The sequence below is a fragment of the Euprymna scolopes genome, chromosome 18, assembly GCF_053919585.1.
Source record: "Euprymna scolopes isolate OS-2025 chromosome 18, ASM5391958v1, whole genome shotgun sequence".
NCBI classification, from domain to species: Eukaryota; Metazoa; Mollusca; class Cephalopoda; order Sepiida; family Sepiolidae; genus Euprymna; species Euprymna scolopes.
Window position 1 is genome coordinate 64,608,158 of NC_136499.1, and position 20,888 is coordinate 64,629,045.

The 20,888-nt window shown below is 34.2% G+C and overlaps 1 protein-coding gene across 5 annotated transcripts in view; it reads right to left on the reverse strand.

The window, feature by feature from the left end:
* Positions 1-2,915: 2,915 nt before the first annotated feature.
* LOC145297644 (uncharacterized) overlaps positions 2,916-20,888 on the reverse strand; it is a 48,763-nt gene continuing 30,790 nt past the window's right edge. For 3 of the 5 annotated variants that reach the window (XM_080143758.1, XM_080143756.1, XM_080143755.1), the window contains exons 3-8: positions 20,704-20,753; positions 17,241-17,281; positions 11,390-11,629; positions 8,543-8,704; positions 6,001-6,091; positions 2,916-3,309 (exon numbers count right to left, since the gene is read on the reverse strand). In XM_080143758.1, the coding sequence (XP_079999884.1) occupies positions 2,933-3,309; positions 6,001-6,091; positions 8,543-8,704; positions 11,390-11,629; positions 17,241-17,281; positions 20,704-20,753 (961 nt within the window). In that variant the 3' untranslated portion in view covers positions 2,916-2,932. The remainder of the gene's footprint in view (positions 3,310-6,000; positions 6,092-8,542; positions 8,705-11,389; positions 11,630-17,240; positions 17,282-20,703; positions 20,754-20,888) is intronic. The other 2 variants (XM_080143759.1, XM_080143760.1) reach the window with 1 other exon arrangement.

Below are 20,888 nucleotides of genomic sequence, written 5' to 3' on the forward strand. Positions count from 1 at the left end.
TGAATAAATGGCACACATTTGGTTTTTAAATTTCATTTGAATATGATATTTGTATTTGAAGTTTTAAGGGTCATTTAGAGGCGAGGAAAGAGTAATTAGAGATTTGGACCACTTTTATTGTCTTACAAGAAAATTTTATACTATATGTATAAAATTTCATCAAAGTAGGATAAATTTTATACTATATGTATAAGAATTTCATCAAAGTAGGATATATTAGATTGGTGCAAAAATGTCATTTTTTTGACAGTCAACTTTTACATAAAGAACATTATTTTTGCAACTTTTACATAAAGAACATTATTTTTGCACCAACCTAATATTTGAAGTTTTAAGGATGGTTCGCCCTCCCCCTAACTCTTTAGATTAGTGGGATGCCACTTTGAGATTTGGAACCACAAATGTTTTATGTATGATTTAAATTTTATAAAATAAAATATATTTAAAGTTCTAAGGGTCTTATGCCGCAATATCGCCATTTAGGGGTGCACTTAAATCTTCGGGAGCACTTCCATTGTCTTCCAAAGTAAATTTTACATAAGAATATACTTATGTTTTATCTAGTTTCTGTAACCTTTTTTCTATAAACCCAAATATCACACACAGAAACATTGAGTTATATATATATATATATATATATATATATATATATATATATATATATATATATATATATATATATAATTCAAACACGGTAGTGTTTGAATATATGGTTAAGTGGCAGTTTTAGTCATTTAGAACTGCTTTTTTCGACCAAATTTCAAACAATTATTACAGTTTATAGATCACCTTCTCAGCTACATTGTGAAAAAAAATTTCAACTTTCGTTCAGTAAAACAAAAGTTATGATGAATTTACTGGTGTTCAAAATCGTAAAAATTCGTAAGGAGGTGAGCAACGATTTTATGACTGGTTTCCATAGCAACCACGTCGCTTCAGCGACTAGTGTTGCTACTAATTCACCAAATTATGGATTACAATAGAAAAATGCAAGCATGAAAAGTAATATGGTTAAGCTTAAACATAAAAAAGAAAAGGACAAGATATTCTAGTAAAAAAATATAATAAATTTATAACTTAAAATATTGCAGAAAGAGAATTGATTATGCAATGTTAAATTGAATTAAAAAAAAATGCTGCAATGTTTTAAGTTTAAATTTATTATATTTTTTACTGGAATATCTTGTCCTTTACTTTTCCATGTTTAAGCTTAACCATATTACTTTCCATGCTCTCATTTTCTATTGTAAAATACACACACACACATTATATACATACATATATATATATAAGATAAGAGCTCAAAAGGGAATTCGTTTTTTAAGTGCTCTTTTCAAAGTTACCAATATTTGTATTGCATCCTTTAATTATTAGAATAAACATATTCGTTTTATTTATTTAAAAATTATTTAGCCGACAATGACAATTATTGTTACAAACAAAATTACTTTTTATCGTACCAGAGAGCCTCTCAGCTAAAACAATATTCTTAGTGACAAGCAATATGGATTTCGTCCTACAAGATATACAGCTGACGTGCTAACTATGATGATGCACAGGATCAGGTTTGGCATAAAGGTTTGCTGTGCAAACTTGTTACTTATGGAATATCTAGAAATATTTTCTCAATCATCAAATCTTTTTCTCTCAAATAGGTCTATAAAAGTAGTTGTTGACAAGCAAAAGTCAAAAGCACACAGTATCAATGCCGGCGTTAGAGTTAGGGTTTCATTCTGGACCCACTCTTCTCACAGATCATTATAAGTGATTTGTCAAATCACATTCTTAGATATCTATGCCGATTACACAATATTTTAAAAAGCGGTAATGATCAAGGTCTTTTTGACACTATGTCTCTCCCAACACAAGACACCCGTGACCATATCTTATTTCATTTTGTACTAAGATAAAAAAAATATATTTACTAGGATGGTAGCTCTTAATATAGCAAACATCTTCGATACGATTTGGCATTAAGGTTTGCTCTACAAACTTTTTAACTATGAATATCTTTTCAACAATCAACTCCTTTTCTCTTCACGGCCCTGTCGGTGGGGCATTAGAATACACCAACTGCCCCCCTGCAGAGGGTAAAAGTCCCTCAATGGAGGTCCTGGATATGACCTTAAATTATATCCGGTGGTGAGGCCCCAGCTTGTGGGCTTCGGGGAGTGTCGAGCCACCCTTTAATTACCATTGCTCCCAGCTCCACTCTGACCCGAAGTGGTAGTACCTGTTAGGGTTCCAACAATGGGTTAAATAGAAACCGACTTGAAAACAAGTATATTCTATTAAGAATTTTTTTTTTCAAAATCTTTGGATTCGGCATTAAATAACCCGAAAAGGGTTGATATGCCGTAAAACAACCAACCAACCAACCTTTTCTCTTCAACAAGTCTCTAAAAGTCATCATCATCATCATCATCATCATCATGCAGTCCGTCAGCCTTGACGATGACTAGTCGGGGCCTCAGTGCTTTATCCTTCAGTACAGGACTTTCAACCTTGGCTCCTAACTTGCTTGCACAGTAGTCATTTGCAGGAAAAAAAATCTGAAGTTTACAGCATGAATGCCAGCGTGAGTCACAGACCCATTCTGGGTTCAGCCTTCTTCCTGATATTCATAAATCATGTTCCAAAGCATGTTCTAGAGTCATTGATTGCATGTTCTAGAGTCATCTATGAAGACAACACAAATATCTATGGCAGCACTTCAAAGAGCATAGGAGATCAAGGTATTTTCTCTCTCTCTCTCTCTCTCTCTCTCTCTCTCTTTCTCTCTCTCTCCTAACAGAGGACGTGAATAACAGTACACCATTGTATTTTTGCATTAAGAAAAATATATATATATATATATATATATATATTACACGTAGAATATAAAAAAAGAGGAAAGAAACCAACGAACAAAAAAGAACAACGGATTTGTTTATTACACTCGATTTTCCTCTGGAATTCCAAGCCGGATTTGTAATTGCAAGTTAGATTTCTTAAATTGGATGTTCTTGTCAGACAATGGTTTCTTTAATTCATCCATTTCGTAAAGCTGCACAGTTTTGGGGGCAAAAGTCACTCGATTCTTGACCAAAACCTTTTGTTGATGGCTGACATAGCTCGTCTGAGGGTGGCTGACGTAGCCTGTCCTTTCAGCCACTTGATTGTTGTCCGGCCATGAAGCACTTAGTCTTTGGGATTCATTCTGTTCAGTCTCAGACAAGTAATGGGGCATCGAAATGGAATGCCGTTTCTCTTTTGTTACAGGATAAGCAGCATTCTGTCTTTTCGTTCTTCGGTTCAAACCCACTGAAGCTAAATAAAAATTAAAAAGAAAATTATTTTAGAATATTTGGATTACATATATTTTGAAAGTTGCTTTTGTAAAATCTCAACATCACAGAAATAAGTAGTAAGGTTGTCATCTAAAATTCAGAATAGGTTTAAGGCTCTTAAAATTCAAATTAGAATTGCACTGCAACAACGAATAAAATACTAAATTTAAATTCAGCTGTAAGTGACACTTTTCCAAAGGCTAAAGGTTCAATCCTCAGTGTGGTCTATTGACGTAGAATACGATTGGAAATTACTTAAGATTTCTATCTGGTCATAGTTGACAGAAAAAAAAGGCATGCTACCCTCTTAGGTTAAATAAAGAATTCCGCTTGAAATTCGGTGCAGATTCCAGAGTTTGACATGATACACCTGAAGAAGGTTGGAGGTTATATTGATTGAAACATTGCACGAATAACACTCAAGATGAAAATAGTAGTCCGAATAATCCAAATAATAATAAGATTTAGAGGTTATAGCTACAAACTACTAAAACTGATAATACTGTTTGCTTGTCACCGTGCACACTTTACATCTGCATAAGAATGTTATAGATGGTGGGAGAAAAGGAAAATAATGTAAATGAAGAGAGGTAGTTGGAGGACACGAATAAGATAAGTAATTGAAAGAGAAATATAGGAGAAAGAGGAGAAAAAATTAGGAAAATAAGGAGAAAGAGAGAAAGAAGAAAGCGAGAGGGGGAAGGATATAGAGAGGAAGGATAGAGTGAGGGAATAGAGCAAGAGAGGGGGGAGAAGAAAGAAAGAGAAAGAAAGAATAATAGAGAAGTGGAGAGAGAGAGGGAGAGTAAGGGAGGGAGAAGGATAAGAGGCAGCAGAAGCAGACGGAGTGGAAAGATATCAAGAAAGAAAAAGAAAATGGTACTATTATGACGTCAAAAGAGAGCATAGATATTTGGAAGATGGAAAGATCACTATTTATCTCCCTTCCTACAGCAGAATGATGTGATACAAGGGCCAGAAAGTCGGATTTGACAAGCCAACGCGCAGAGGAAGAGCACACTGGTTTGCAAAAAATAGCCGAACTGCCCCGAGAACTGCGGAGGACCAAAGTCATACCTCAACCAACAAGGAAGCATCCATCTCAACAATGGCGTAGAATCTGTTGGCTTTGGTGTTTTCGATAGCGCAAGCACAAACACCTCGAAGCTGATCATCACTTCCTTTGCCATTCTGCGAATCATCGTGAAAGTAACAAAGCTGATATTCCATGTATCTCATTTTTTCCAAAGATCTCTTGCCCTTTAGAAAATTTAATGAGAAATATTGTTACGTCATTTTTCCATGTATATATATATATATATATATATATATATATATATATATATATATATATATATATGGAAAAATGACGTAACAATATTTCTATTAAATATTAATGAAAACCTTCTGGAATTTTAAAATCATGCACATGTGTCAGTTTTTTCCGTGTTTTTTTTTTTTACTTTATTTTATATGAAGGAATTTAACATTACGTTTAATACTGGGCAATGCCGGGTACATCTTCTAGTATATATATATATATATATATATATATATATATATATATATATATATATATAACTCGGCATTGCCCAGTATTAAACGTAATGTTAAATTCCTTCATATAAAATGAAGTAAAAAAAAAAAAAACACGGAAAAAAACTGACACATGTGCATGATTTTAAAATTCCAGAAGGTTTTCATTAATATTTGACAATTTATATAACAAATACTGGGGGGGGGGGGGGTTGATCTTTATCTTTATAAAATTAGATATGCTTATATATTTGTATGCACAGGATTAATTTCTAAACTAATTAACCGATCATTATGGATTTTGGTTGTTTTGTTTCGTATCAACTTTTTGGATTATTTAATGCCGAATCCAGTAATTTTGAAAAAGGTTTTATGATTCAAGTTCTTTAGATCCTCAAATCAAATTTATTATGTTTGGTTTGGTTGGGTTATTTTATGGCGAAAAAAAAAAAAAATTGGGGGGGGGGCTTTGTGGAACATAATTGTGCTTTGCAAAAGGCAACGAATAAAAAACAATAAGTTTGTGCATTAAGTTAGGAAACCAGTATCTTCAGACAGCCTGATCTGGTAGCACCAGTTATGAGTCTTTAAAAATAATTTGTAGGTATAGGGCGACTAAGTGTGTGTTATGGTTAGTTTAATGCAAAGGAGTCTAAAAGAAGATGGCAATTTTAATAGATACTCTAAAAGGTACACGAAAACACATTTTTAAGACCCCTTAGAAAATTTAAATATTTTAAATCTGTACCAATTTGAACGTCAAATATTAGATTATCAATTGATAAATATTCCAAAAATTTCAATATTACATTAGCATTAGAAACGGAAAAAGTCGCTGAATAAAAAGGTCTTACTTTCTTTCACAACGCTATGCACCCTTCCTCCCCCCCCACGCCTTATTTTTTTATTTATTTATTTTTTTTTTTTTTTAATTTCCAACGACTTTCTAAAATGGAACATTTCATTACATCAAAAATATATTTTCAAATATTTGTACTAGTGTTTTGTTTTCTGAATTTAATTCATCCAGAGGAAGTCTCGAAATAAAGACGAAACGTTGATGAACACATAACTTGGTTTGTTCCTTTTTTTTTATTATTTCTCTCTCTTCATGTATATGATCTATAACTCGTACCTGCAGTCTTTGGACGACTCGTGTTATTCCTCGACTTCTTTTGGTGGCTATATGCACTCACAGGCCTTTTAATGTGACTGTTGTGATTTTTCTGAAATGTTAAAAAAAAAAAAAAAAATTGGTGGGTTAAAGAAATTGTTAAAATTAAATTAAAAAAAAAAATGCTAATTCCTTTTTATCCAAAATACTAAGTTTTGAATAGTGTATGGTAATTATACTAAAATTATTGTTTTGACGTCACCAACATACGAAAAATTATGACAGCGTTTTTTCTATTGAAGTAAAAAAATAAATGAATGCTAAAGAGTATAAATGCAAACCTTTATTAAAATGATTATCTAAGAAATAACATGAATTTGAATCACTCCATTTAAAACTGCGCTCAGTAGAAGGTCGTATTAATTGAAACAGTTTGCCAGAGAAATCATTAAAGAAGTTGCAATTATTGAAATATTATGTTTTTATATCTATATTAATAAAATGAAAACGATTATTCCCATCTAGAAAAAGACACTATAGAGGGGAGGGGAACACTGGGGCCACACATTAATCTAAAATCGCCGTGCTATCTGCCTCTGCCTGATGCGCGTTTTCCAGCTGTTATCTACCGACTTCCTTCAATATACTAAATTCCTAAAAAAAATCCGAGAAGAAACACTCTCCCAAACAAGTAATAGTTAGAGGTGGTAGCAATAATCCTTCCCCGTTTATTGTTATCTCCTCTTTCTACTCCAGTTAACACCGATGCCAAATATTTCATAGTTTAACTGATAAACGCAACCGTGATTATTTCATTTTCTCATTCCGGTTAATTTAGATTTTATTAATTCTCAACAGACATGCAGACAATGACTGCTCCCGGATTTTTGCCTTCATACAATTTGATTGGCTAAGCAATCGTTCCACGTTTACTAGTTTTAAATAATATTCATAAAATGTCGGGGTAAAAATGTCGTTTAGTCTGTCTGTCTGTCTGTCTGTCTGTCTCTCTCTCTCTCTCTCTCTATATATATATATATATATATATATATATATATAATGGCAACAATAAAAATGGCAAAAGTCGATAAATAGGTAAAAATGGAAAACGTGGATGAATAGGAAAAAATAAACATTCGAAAACAGAAAAGTATAATCGTTCAAGAAGTGTGAGTCTAAGCTCTCATCCCTCTATAGGGCTAAGTTTCCCCTCAATATTTTAAAATAGACATTTACACTAGTGGAAAGGAGGTTAAGTTCTTTCTCCTCTTGTTTTAAATCCGGCTATGTTCTCTCTCCCAGTATTAAACATTTTTTTTTAATTTTTGATGTCGATTTTTACAATTTTTCTTGGAGATGGGGACGCTAGGCTCCTACTCCTAATTACCGTAAAAGCACCAATCGTAGCATGTTTAAGCGATTTTGATGGTTGTACTTAATTTTATAATTGATAGCTGGCATGAGGAAACTAGATTAGTTTTATTCAGTAGATGGTAAGATCGACGGTCTAAAGAGTTTATTAAAAAATTCGAATAAAATAAGTATATATATATATATATATATATATATATATATATATATATATATATATATATCAAGGCAATGGGAGTGAAATGTTTACCCGATACAAGCAAGTGCAAACTTCAACCTAATATAAATATTAATATTTATATATTGATATATTAATCCCAACTAAATAAAAAAGCTCAATACAAACACAATAGAGGGTAAAGCTTGTCATAAGGACAAAAAAAAAAGAAAAAAGAAAGAAATTAGGACTGTAAATTAAAATTTACAAGTAGATTTATTGTTCGACAGAAACCTTTTTAATTCCTTATTCCACAGAATTTCAAATAATGCTGTTCGTCTCTTCAGAGGAAAGAAAGATTTTAGCAAATTATTATTATAGTCGAGCTAAAATTTGCTGATTATGGCATAAAATAAAACAGCATTTTATGATGATTAGTCATAAATTGCAAAAAAATGTGTTCATGTCAGTTAAAAATAATTAAAATAGGGAGAAAATGAAAAAAAAAAACAAACAAACAAACAAAAAAACTGACCAGGAGGAGACGTCCCAGAGTGCATGAAGACTCACTCAATGGTAAATCCAAAAAACTCCTTGGGGATATGGCAGGTTGGTATTTACTAAGGGAGATGCACCCCCCCCGAATAAGCTTGGTGGGTAGGCAACAAGGCGGTACTCCATGTAATGTTGTACTGGCAACTTGCTGCGAGATGTCTTCCTGAACCTGTGCCGCACCCACATTAGATGTCACATGTTTGCCACAGCGAATGGTGACATTTAATGTGAGTGCGACACAAAGTTGCACCTCGTGGATCACCTAAAACACTTTGTAGCTGGGCTGCCTCAATCCTAATGAGCAAAATGTATACTCATATTCGAGTTCTGCCAACAAATATATGTGTGTTCGTGCGTGCGTCTGCGTGCGTATTAATATATGTGACCCTTATAACAATAATGTATAATAAAAATAGAAGACATCATAATCGCAAATTTATTCAATTAATGAGCCAATAATAAAAAACGTGTTTGACTTACAGGCGTCAGTGTAATCCTTGGAACGGCCGGCGCCGGCTGAATAAGTAAATCTTTAAAACACAACTTGCTTACATCCACGTCCATTGGATAAGATGCTTTTCTTGTAGCTAGAGGAGTGGCAGATTTGATTCTTTGTGTACTCAGGCTTTGTCCACGTTTCTCCTAGAAAAAAAAAAGATATTAACGGGATCAGATGGATAGAGAGATAGATATTAGCTAGAGTAGGACTGAGAGTGACAAGACTAACAGACAGACAGAATAAGATGAGAAATATATATAGAGAGAGTTCGGCTGAGCAGACAGACATTTTCGTTTGCTTTTTTTTTTAAATAACGATTAATTTTAACTAAAAAATGTTCTGGTTTGTGAACTAGTTTCGATTTTGGATTCATTGCTAATTCCTCTTTTTAAATTAAGTCTAGAATTGATAGCGACCAAAACATTCTAACTTACGGATTTTTGATACGATAATTTCTATAGTAAAGCATGTGTGTGTGTGTGTGTGTGTGTGTGTGTGTGTGTAAGGGAGAGAGAGATAGAGAGAAAGTAATGAGCAACAGAACAGAGTAACTAGATGATGACATAATACAGTAGGGAGATATGATCAGAATCTGATAGGCAAGAAGACTTTAGATGAATAAACAGATTGATCAAGTTGAAACAAACTGGTTAGCATGTCTGGAAGGAGTTGCCGGTAGTTTAATGGTCAACGACATTGACTGACGACCTGGGTGTCTCAAATTCGAATCCAGCTCGTTCCACAAAAATCACTTTCTCATAGAATGTTGTCAACCTTCACGTGGTCCCTCCCGTAATCCCCGACATCTTTACAGAAAGAATTCTGACTATTAAAAATATCAGAGAATCTCATGGCAACAATAGAATCTTCGATTTCATACGATATGGTGATAAGCACATCCGAACATTTGTTTTACTTGTTATGCTTCTTTGAAAAGTGCCTATTATTTTAACAAGTACTAGAAAATTAACCTGTTTACGGAATTATTAGTGTAGAAATAATTGTTCAAAGCAGTCACATGATTCGAAACACGTCACCTTTAACTCTATTCCGGCAGTCAGAGAGAGTTGCAACCTTGATTTAAGTGAGTGTTCCTAATGATGGCGGTCTGAACAGAGCTGAAAGGGAGAAACAGACCAAATAGCAAGGTCTCATGTATGATATGAAAAGAAACTGGAATCTTAAGGAGATATCAATCATACCAGTTATCATAGGTGCCACAGGGCTTATGAAGAAGAACCTGAAGTCCTACCTAACTAATATTCCTGATGTACCAAGTGCAAAAGAGATCCAGACAATTGCACTTAAGGGGATAGCGAGGATACTAAAAAGAGCTCTCGGTTGGTTTCAATAAAAAGCAGGGCAATGTTGGCAGCTGGTTTGGCTGCCCCATACCCAGCATTACAATCTACAAAGGAAGAAAATTAAATTAAAAAAAAGATGTTCTAACTAATGAGATCAATTCCAGCCGTTACACGACTAGATGAGAAATAAATCCTATTTCATGTTCAGCAGGCGGGCAATTTTATTCAGCCGGGCAATTTTATTCAGCCAGGCAATTTTATTCAGCCAGGCAATTTTATTCAGCCAGGCAATTTTATTCAGCCGTCCTCATAGTGTTCAGCAGAAAAGAACTTGCGTTGACAACTTGGAATTAAATATTCATTATTAAATAATTATTTGTTGCCCTTTTCGTCGAGCCCTTTAATGAGAAATAATATAAGCCAGATATAGTAAATATTTAATTTTTATCTGTATACATATACGTTTCACCCTTACAGAATCGTCAGTGTAAAGATAGTGTTCAGAACCCATCGCACAATTCGAACCCCAGAACAGAGGTTTGAATCGTGCTAACCGTCATAGCCTGAGGTCCTAATAAATTATATCAGTTACAGAAAAAAATAAAAGTACTAGTACTCAATCTGCTTAATATTGTAATATGGTGTATATGGAAAAACGTTATCTTATTCAATTTCTTTCCGATGTTATGGATGGCAGAAGTAGTTGATATGACTGTAAGGATAAATACATCCCGTCCTTTCTCTGTTCATGACTAATAAAAATTAAATATTAAAATTCAGTTAGTCGATTGAAAATATTGTTTTCCATTACAGAACATGGAAAAATATTTAACAGATTGTTTCATCTACCTTTTGGTGTGAAAGCTATTCCATTCAACAAAATAGGGGGAAATCTGACAAACATATATACACACGCAAACATAAAGTGTGAAAAGAGTTAGCTATTTTTAGCTTCAACATAGACCAATTTATTGTGCATATTTTCCTTTATTTAAATCTCATAGGCTTGATGAGAAACAGACCTGAACAACTGAGACTGACAAAAGACAGAATAATGTAAAAGTATTTACTGGGTTTCCATCACCACTACCACCACCACCACTACAGATGAAGATGGTTAAGTGGTTAACGACACAGACTGACAACTTGGGCACACCAAGTTCGAATCCAGTTCATTTCATAGAAGCACTTTCACTTTACAACCTTCATGTGGTCCCTCCCGTAAATACTCAATGTCTTTCTCGAAAGAATTCTAACTAGAAAATATTGCTGAAATGAATACCAACAAAAATCACTTGCTTCCTACAAAAATGAACAAAAGGTGCTCTACAACAACACATTTTCACTTAGGGATGTTGGCAACCTTCATGTGGTCCCTCCCATAAGTACCCAATATACTGCTAGAAAAATGTTTAATATAAAGATAGGAAGGAAACGAATGTCAACATAAATAATTCTCAATAATCAAACAAAAAAGAAAACAAACAAACAAACAATAACAGCAACAACAACAGCAAAACTTACTTTGCTGTTTTGCGGAAGTTGATCCCCGTTGTCATGGTAACTGTTATGAGGCTCTTCATCCACCCGTCCTGTAAATTGTGCCATTTGGCAGTGGTGTTCATGCAGGACGTGTTCCATGTATCTGTAACGCTGTTCGATGTGAGATATTTGTTTCTGATGCTGTCTCAGCGTTTCCTGTTTCTGTTGCCGGTCCAAAAGACTAGTGGTTAACTGAAACCAATTATCTACAGCTCTTTTTGACTGAGGCAGACCCCATCACGTATTAAAAAAAAAACAAAAAAAAAACGAGTGAACATTGTATAACTCAATACAAGTGTAACATTCGATCTATATTACTACTAGATAAAGTAATCATGAAATTATCCTCTTCTATGCATTAACTCAACTATGATAAACATTGCTTTTCTTTAATAAAATCAATAGCGAAAATAACTATTAAAATCTTTAAAAATTTCATCATCGTCAGTGATTCAATGTTTGTTTTACATACCGGCATGTTTTGGACGGCTTTTAAAATTTTAACTTCAAACTAACCTATCTCTGGTCAGGTTTTTATATATCCATCCTTTTTCTCGAACCATTCCTTACCAGTTCCTTGGTTTTCATTGACTTTCCTCTGCCAACCTATTATGCTACTTAAAATGTTCTCCATCTGCTAAGCCAAGCACAAAAACTACACCGTTCTTTTTATTAAGACGGGGGGTTTCCATGCAAAGATTTTCTGTCTTTTTGGTTGGCGAGGCTCAAGTAGGAAAGACGTGTCTGATGTTCTGTCCCCAATGGAGGAGAGCACACGTGCACAGTGCAGCTGGGTGTAACGATACAAGCTATGCATCTATGTATGTACGTATCTTTCTCTTTATCATGTGTACGTACGTAATTTATCTCTGATATTTTCTGTGAGTGTTCTTCACTCTTTAATCGAATCTTTATATGAATCCAAAATGATCTTATAATCCACGGACAAACAAGAACCTGGATTCACAACGACGGGATAGGTGTTCTTAATGTCTTATACATATTCATCAGTAGATGAATATGTAACATAATCTCTTGATTCTTTGGGGTCTCAAATCTTTGTGCTATTCTTTTGTTGCAGTTGCTGCTGCTGGTGATGATGCCAACTGTACTTCCCGAAACCTCTTGAAGATGGACGAATGAATGCTTCTTAACTAGACCGAATGTGGGTGTTATTAATTACAGTTAATTAAACTGTGATCATCTTCATATTATTTGGATTCATTGGACTACTGTTCTCATCTTGAATCTCAGTCTTTAGAGTACTTGGAAAAATCAATTGTAAAAAGTGATATTCTCCTGAAGGTTCAAGGTTCAATCCTCAGTGTGAGGAATTACTTAGGACCTCTATCCAGTCATGACTGACGGAACAAGAGCATGCTACTCCCGTGAAGTTCCGCTCGAAATTCTGCCCAAATTCATAAGTTCGACAGAAACATTCCCGAGTTCGACAAGATACACCTGAAGAAGGTCGGACGGAGGTTATATCGACCGAAGCGTTGTTAAAATCACACTCAAGATGAGAACAGTGGGCCGATGAATCCAAATAATATAAATAACCAATCCTCATCTCAAAAATTTAGAAACGTGAGAACATCTTTAGAATACAGAGAGAGAGAGAGAGAGAGAGAGAGAGAGAGAGAGAGAGAGAGAGAGAGAGAGAGAGAGACGCACACTGTATGCTACCTATGTGGTTACATTTTTACAAAGGTTTCCCCACGTGTTACTCTTAACGAGTTCTGCTAAAAAAAAAAAATGCTAAGTTGGTTGATCACATGACATGATTAACGTGTCTCTTACTTCCGTTTTTCTATTCCCACAAATGTCAAAATTGACTTACTAAACTTTCTGTGGATTTACTTCCTATGTTTTTAATGAACTCAAAGACATTCAATATGGAAGAATCTCAGATGTTGATTGATTAAAGATAAACATCGAGGCCAACCTCAAACTCATGACTAGGAAGCTTTTTGTAGAGATTTTGTAAAGTTCCAAAAGGTGCTGATGAAAAGATAATAATGAAAATTATGTTTAATACGAATTGATTTCTTGGTACTCCTGCAGTATTTTACCCACCGATTTCACGATCTTAGCCGAGCGTTGATCGACATCCGTCGGAAAACGCCGGAACATGGCGAGCGGTACGATACTCTATCAGCCAAGCAGGGCGCTTCAAACGAACGCGCAGCAGACGAATAATTTTCATTGAAATTACACACATAGCGTTTCATTTCAGTTATTTTATTGTTCAAAGTAAAAATACACAGCCTTTCATTTCAGCTATTTAATTTAGCGATAAAAAAAAAAAAACTGGGAGTTGTTGGAAACATATTTATGCGAATTTTTTTTTTTTTTTTTTTTTTACAAGGGTGTCACCACTTATCAAGGCCCAGAGGCCACTCAAGGATAAGGGTTAATAGGTATACATTAGTCATTGTGATTTTAGCATAGTAAACAGTGGGAATTTTGAAACTTGGATTACTTAGGGGGACGATTCAATTAGAACTTGTTCACATTGGACTTTTTCTTTTTTTTTTTTTTTTCATAGGTATCAACTCATTATCAAGGTCAAAGAGGCAACTCAAGGATAAGGGTTAAAGAGTGTACAGTAGAAATTGGACAATATAATAATCATTAGTAATGAAAATTTGTTAAATTTGATAACTTATATGGAACGGCTCATCAAGAACTTATTTACGTTAGACTTGAAGACAACCATATTGTAGTCAGCCGGAAAGCAGGAAAACGGAAGACAATTCCACAGGCGTGCAGTTCTAATAAAAAAGCTTTGTTCATGGAATCTACGTTTAGGTTTAGGCACAGATAAAGAGTGGGGGAAATTATTGATAGTGTTTACAGCTAGACGAGTGTTTCTTGTGAAAGTTTTGCGAGGGGGGACCATAGATCGAAGCTCAGTCGAACACTTTCCATGAAAATAACGATACATCAGAGACAAACTCGCAACATCTCTTCTGTGAGATAGAGGTTGCAAGGAAGAGAAAAGGACATCTCCTACGAGGCTACGAAGTCTATTTTGAACTCTATCAAGGCAGGCCAAGTCCTTTCTAGCAGCTCCTGCCCAGATGTGGCAACAGTATTCCATCCTTGGACGTACCTGGCTCTTATATAGATAGAGAATTGCATCAGCAGTGAGATATCTACTGGATCAATAGAAAGATCCCACCATTTTTCCAGCGGCCTTGGCAACAGATTTGATGTACGTGTTCCATTTAAGATCAGGAGTAATGGTCAAGCCCAGAAGCTTGTCAAAACTTGAGGCCTCCTGAAGACGAGAGCCATTCATTTCAATTGATGCCAGATGTGGATCAGAATGTTGATGATGTAAAGAGAGGAGCTTGGTTTTAGATGCATTAAAAGTAACCAGCCACTCCTTTCCCCATTGTACTACATGCTCAAGATCAGAGGAGAGAGAATTGGAGAGAACTTGGTCGTTTACTGTCTTAGATGTGGTACCATAAATGGTAGTGTCGTCAGCATAAATGTCTACAAATGATGTAAGGATGTGATTTGGAAGATCATTAATGTAGATCAGGAAAAGAGTTGGGCCCAGGATGGACCCCTGAGGGACACCGGCATTAATACTGTGGGCTTCTGATTTTTGCCCCTCAACTACTACTCTTATGAACCTATCAGAAAGAAATGATTTAATAATTGAGAAGACATTTCCAGCTATACCATAGCTAGAGATCTTATGAAGTAAACCTTTATGCCATACCCTATCAAAGGCCTTAGATATGTCAAGAGCAATTGCCCTAGAAAGGTTGCCTCCGTCGAGAGATTTGCTAATCCTATGAGATATAACTGTAAGCACATCTGCTGTAGATCTAGCAGAACGGAAACCATATTGAGTGTCACTAAGAAGGTTATTTTTGTTGAGATGGTTGATTACTTCTGTATTTAACACAGATTCCAGCAACTTACTCATGACGCACAGGAGACTTATTGGCCTGTACTGAGAGGGGGATGAGCGATCACCTGAATTCTTAAATACAGGGCATACAGATGAAATTTTCCAGGGAGATGGGAAACTATTCTCCTTAAGACAACGTTTAAATAGTTTTGTAAGTATGGGCGCTAGTTCAGGTCGAAGTTTTTTGAGTACTATAATTGGAATACCGTCAGGGCCAGTTGCTTTACTGGAATCAAGGTTTTTGATTAGCTTGGCAACATCACGTACAGATATACGTATATCACATAGTGTGTTTTCAGATACAGGAGGAAATATTGGGGGTTGGCGGCCTTGATCGCAAAAGGTAGAATTAGCTGCAAAATTCTTGACAAAGAGTTTGGCTTTGTCTGATGCTGACGAGATTACCTCAGGTCCATTGATGATAGTTGGAATGGAGCGCACACTTCTGTTCAGAATTCTGTTTGCTATTTGCCAAAACTGGTGGGAACTAAGCCGCTGCTCAGCTACTTTGGAATTAACAGATTGAGCATACAACCATCTTGCGTTCTTTATTACTTTCTTACAATGGTTGCTGGCAGTCCTGAAAGCGGCTTTAGTTTCCATACATCTATTACGTTGGAAACAGTGGAAAAAGTGATTTCTGTGCGCAATGGCAGCAGCACATTCAGGAGAGAACCATGGCTGGCTGTTAGGTTTTTGCTGAAACTTTTTCGAGGGTATGAAATGATCAATACCTACAATTAACCATTCCGTCAGGTCTAATACTATAGAGGACACATCCTTTTTAAATATGGAATGCAGAGGTAGATCAGTTATAAATGTACGGAAGCTATCCCAGTCAGCCTTAGTGTATCGAATTTATGTGGAGACAAAAATTTGGACACAACCCTTTTGTCTCCATAATAAATCAAATCGCGGAAGGCTACCCGGTTTGGGAAGGAGCTTCTTTCCACATCCTCTGAAAACCCTTTGCTCCCTACTTTGCCTCTACAGTCAGTAGAAAATCTTCCAGTCGGAACTAAAGATAAACAGTAATTGTTGTCCCCCCCCTACAAACATTACTGAAAAAAAACAAAAAAACATTGTTGTTACTGTTTAATAACGTTTTGTAAAAAACAAACAAACAAAAAAAAAAACATTGAAGTGTTTATTACTTTTGCTTACCCCCCCCCCCAAAAAAAGCTATCGGAAAACAAAATGAACCAAAAAAAAAAAAAATATTCAACAAAATAAATTTATTCTACTTTAAAAAAACTTACGGTAAGTGTTTGTGATTTATTTTATCCAAATTTTTTGTATTAATTTTATCCATTTTGTTGTGTGTGTGTAATATCTTTTCCTTGTAATGTTGTTGCTATTCACATACTTTTAGCGTTCTTGCACCGTAGCTCCGAATTCTCGGCTTTCGTCGGCGTTAACGCCGAAAGCGTTCGTCAACGCTCGGCTAAGATCGTGAAATCGGTGGGTAAAATACTGCAGGAGTACCGATTTCTTTTATTTTGACTAATCAAACATGATTAGAACATTGAAGATAATGCAATAATACGCTTTTTTTATATTATTTTATTTTTTATTTTTTTATTAATCCTTTGAGATGAGTCTTATTAATTAGTGTATTCACTTTTTTGCAGACTGTTCTCCTCATCTTCATAGTTGTTGTTGTTGTTGTTGTTGTTGTTTCACCATGTTTCGGCCAACTAATACTCTGGCCTTCTTAAGGTGGTTATAAGACTTGGTATTCCTATCCCGTCGCGGTTGATCATCTAAAGAAGACCAGAGGATACGTTGGCGGAAACGTGGTGAAACAACAACTATGAAGATGAGATTAACAGTCCACAAAAAAATGAATACACCAATAAGTTTTTCTATAAAGAAATATAAGTGAATAATGTTTGTGCTTACCTTTTCTGTAACGCCATTCGTCCCTTTTTCCAAATCCAGACCTTAACGAAAAGATATATTTGTAAATGTTGTGACGTCGCTTGACCACATGACGATGGTTCACGTACATTTAAAGAGAAACTGATTTAAATCAGTTGAAGTTGCAAGTTGGAAAGCGAACAGTTAGCGATTTACTTTTTAACTCACTTATCGGTTGTTGAAACCCGACACGGATTTCTATTATTGTACCTAACAGAATAAAAGCTGTTCTATATTTTTCTATATTTTACCGTTATGAGTTTATTTTGGATCAATTCTGGTCTAGCTCATTTTAAAATGTTAACTCTTAGCTGAAGTTTATAAAGTATTTTTGCTACTCATGTCCCAGCGTTGCTCAGAAAAATTGAAGAAATCAAGAAACTTTTCTTCCCAGTTATTTGTTAATTTGGGTGGGGAATACTTACTGACTTGTTTGCTTCATCGCAGTGCGTGCATACGTGCATGCGTGCGAGATCTTTGGGTTTAATTTACAATTTATAAGTGGATTGCACCAGAAGTAAAATAAATTGAAAGATTATTTTTACAAAAAAAAAAAAATTTTCCAGCCTTTTCCATGATGTGCAAAAAACATTTTTAAATAGAACTACGTGAAATGAAAACAATCATTGAAATTAAAAGCAATAGAAGCGGATATTTAATTAATGATATGTCCTTTCTGGTAATCTAGTTGACAACACAATTTCGATCACATATATACATAATCAAGATATCAAAATCTATTCTTTGTTTATTGTCTAAAGATGAAGTACACGTTTTAATCTCACTGTTAACGGGAAATGGCGCTATTTTGAAATCTTTCAATCTAAATTTAAATTTAAAGTTTAAAATTACATACATTTTTCGTTTCCAAATATATTTATACATATATGCAGGAAGCCTCTGTTCAGTTTCTAAAGACAAAGGATACCCCCTGTAAGGGAAGCTGTACGTGAATTTGTGAGGAAAGGGTTGTGCAATCTCCAACTACACATTGCCTGAATCGGCACTGCTTGATTCCAGTTGCAAGGAGTTCAGGACGACTGGAAACAGTGCCAAGATAAGAAGAGAGCACATATAGCATCTGAAATTCCAAAATAGTCGCTCATTTTAATACTGACCAGATTCAACGTTGCTTAACTTTGATGATCTGGTTGGAATCAGTGTGTCAACGTGATTATGCCGTACACATATTTGAATGTACATGATTCACTCCTAAACTAACCAACCAAGCATTATAAAGTTTGGAATATAGTTACTATGCACAAGAGGTCGTAATGTGAACTATCTTTCGATTGATTTAGTTTTATACAAAAAGGGTAAAAAGCCCTTCATAAAAAATCAAGTATCTCTGATTTTGAGAAATTTTTACACTGGGAATAAATACATTAATTAATAAATATTCCTCAAATTTGACTTTCTTTACGGTATTTTAAAGGGATTTTAGAAAACATAATATGAACAGGACCAGCCATTTTAAAAGTCAAATAAGTCAGATTTGCATTGAATTTTATCCATATTCATTAGACATCAATTAAGCAAGGTTCTCTGACTTTCAATTTCTTGACTCCTTAAGCTTAAGCCTTAAATTCTAGACATTTTCCAGAATCAAAATCATGTAATAGCTTTTGATTATAATTGGAATAAAGATTATTATATCTAGATCTTCGTAAGGGGGCATAAAAGTGGACCAAAACTGATCAGCTTATGGAATTAATATACTTCTGGTTTTATACAAACTTAAATCTTCAGTAGAAACCACTTAGCAATAATCTGATTTCGGAGGTTAGTATAGATATAATTTCTAAAATTTATACGGTTACTTATTGTCAATGTTTTTACTTTAGCTTCATATGTTCCACATGTACGAAAGTAGGTATCTTATTTGTTAAATTTAATCACATAGACGAATTTAAAGTTACAGAGTATTTATTTAAAACTGAAGAGAAAATGGGCACCATATGAATTTTTGATAGTGTATTTTAGACTGTTCATGACAACTCTGGAGATAGCCAGAAGCAACTCATAGTTAAGAAAATAAATCCATAATCGATCCATCTACCAGGAGTTTCCAAAATTTTCAAATGGGAAGGCCGTATTGCTAATATTTTAGAGTTACACGGACCAAAATAAAATAATAATAATAATATAAAATAATAATAAATAATAATAATAAAATAAAATAATAATAATAATAATAATAAAATATTAATAATAATAATAATAATAATAAAATATTAATAATAATAATAATAATAATAATAATAATAATAAAAATAAAATAATAATAATAAAAATAAAATAATAAAAATAAAAATAAAATAATAATAATAAAATATTAATAATAATAATAATAATAATAATAATAAAATATTAATAATAATAATAATAATAATAAAATAATAATAAAAATAAAATAATAATAAAAATAATAATAATAAAAATAAAATAATAATAATAAAAATAAAATAATAATAATAAAAAAAAAAAAACTGACCTTGATATGTTTTATACTGTTTTGTTAATCAGTTTTGCTTTTTAGTGAAACTGGTTCTTCAAAATCATTCTTTTAATCATTTTCTGAACAAAAAAAAAACAAAAAACCCAAAAAACTACCACATTATTTTCACACATTTCCATTGAAAAAAATTTTTTCCTGAATATTTTCCATGTGCTGAATTAAAGATTAGGCAGGCTGGATCTGGCCCACGAGTCATAGTTTAGAGACACCTAATCTAGACGATATGAATCAAACTATATAGATTATTTTAATTGGAATTCATTATTGAGATGAGTATTATTTATATTAATTTATTTATTGCGGACTATTATTCTCATCTTTATTAGTAATCATGACGTTTCGCCCAACAATTATTAGTTATCACAACGTTTCGGCCAACTATTCCTCTGGCCTTCGTCAGGTGGTAACCGTGACGGATAGGAACTTCGAATCTCCTAACTGTATTCTCAGCAATCACTGTCATCCGTACCTGTTGTCGTCTCACCACGTTTTGGCCAAGTAAGCCTCTGACCGGCTTTGGGTAGGATTGAAACCGCTATCGTCAGACAATGCTCAAAGGGCCCGTCGCGCAGTTGATAGAGACGTCTTGTCTCAGGTTATGTAAGCAGCCGAAAGTCGCCGAAGCGATTATTCAATCAGCTGTCAGAAGACAAGTTTTAATGAAAGCATGAAATTCAATAAACCACTAGGAAAAAATTTAACTAGAAAAGGACTTTCAACAAGCTAAGTCAACATTAAATTCTTTCTAAATAAAAAGCCATTCTTAACAAGTAGAAGGAGGAAGGACGTCGCATTTTGGATTAATCGTCTGACAGTCTTTGCCTTGACATCTTCTGGCTGCTTTTTACATAACCTGCCGGAAGATGCAAATGCAAGGTTGCCTGGAATTGGATTGTAAACTGCGTATGTTCCGGAAACAAAACTTACCCAAAATTCTGGCAAGATAAACCGTTGCAGAACTATCTCCATTCCAAGACCTTCACAAAAAGAAAAAAGAAGAAAACTATTATATACGAAGTAGACGCGATTACAAAGGAGGTCAACACTAATAAAAGATGCATTTAGTTCGAAAGCTGAATGTGGAATTTAAAAAAGAATAAATTATGGATGTA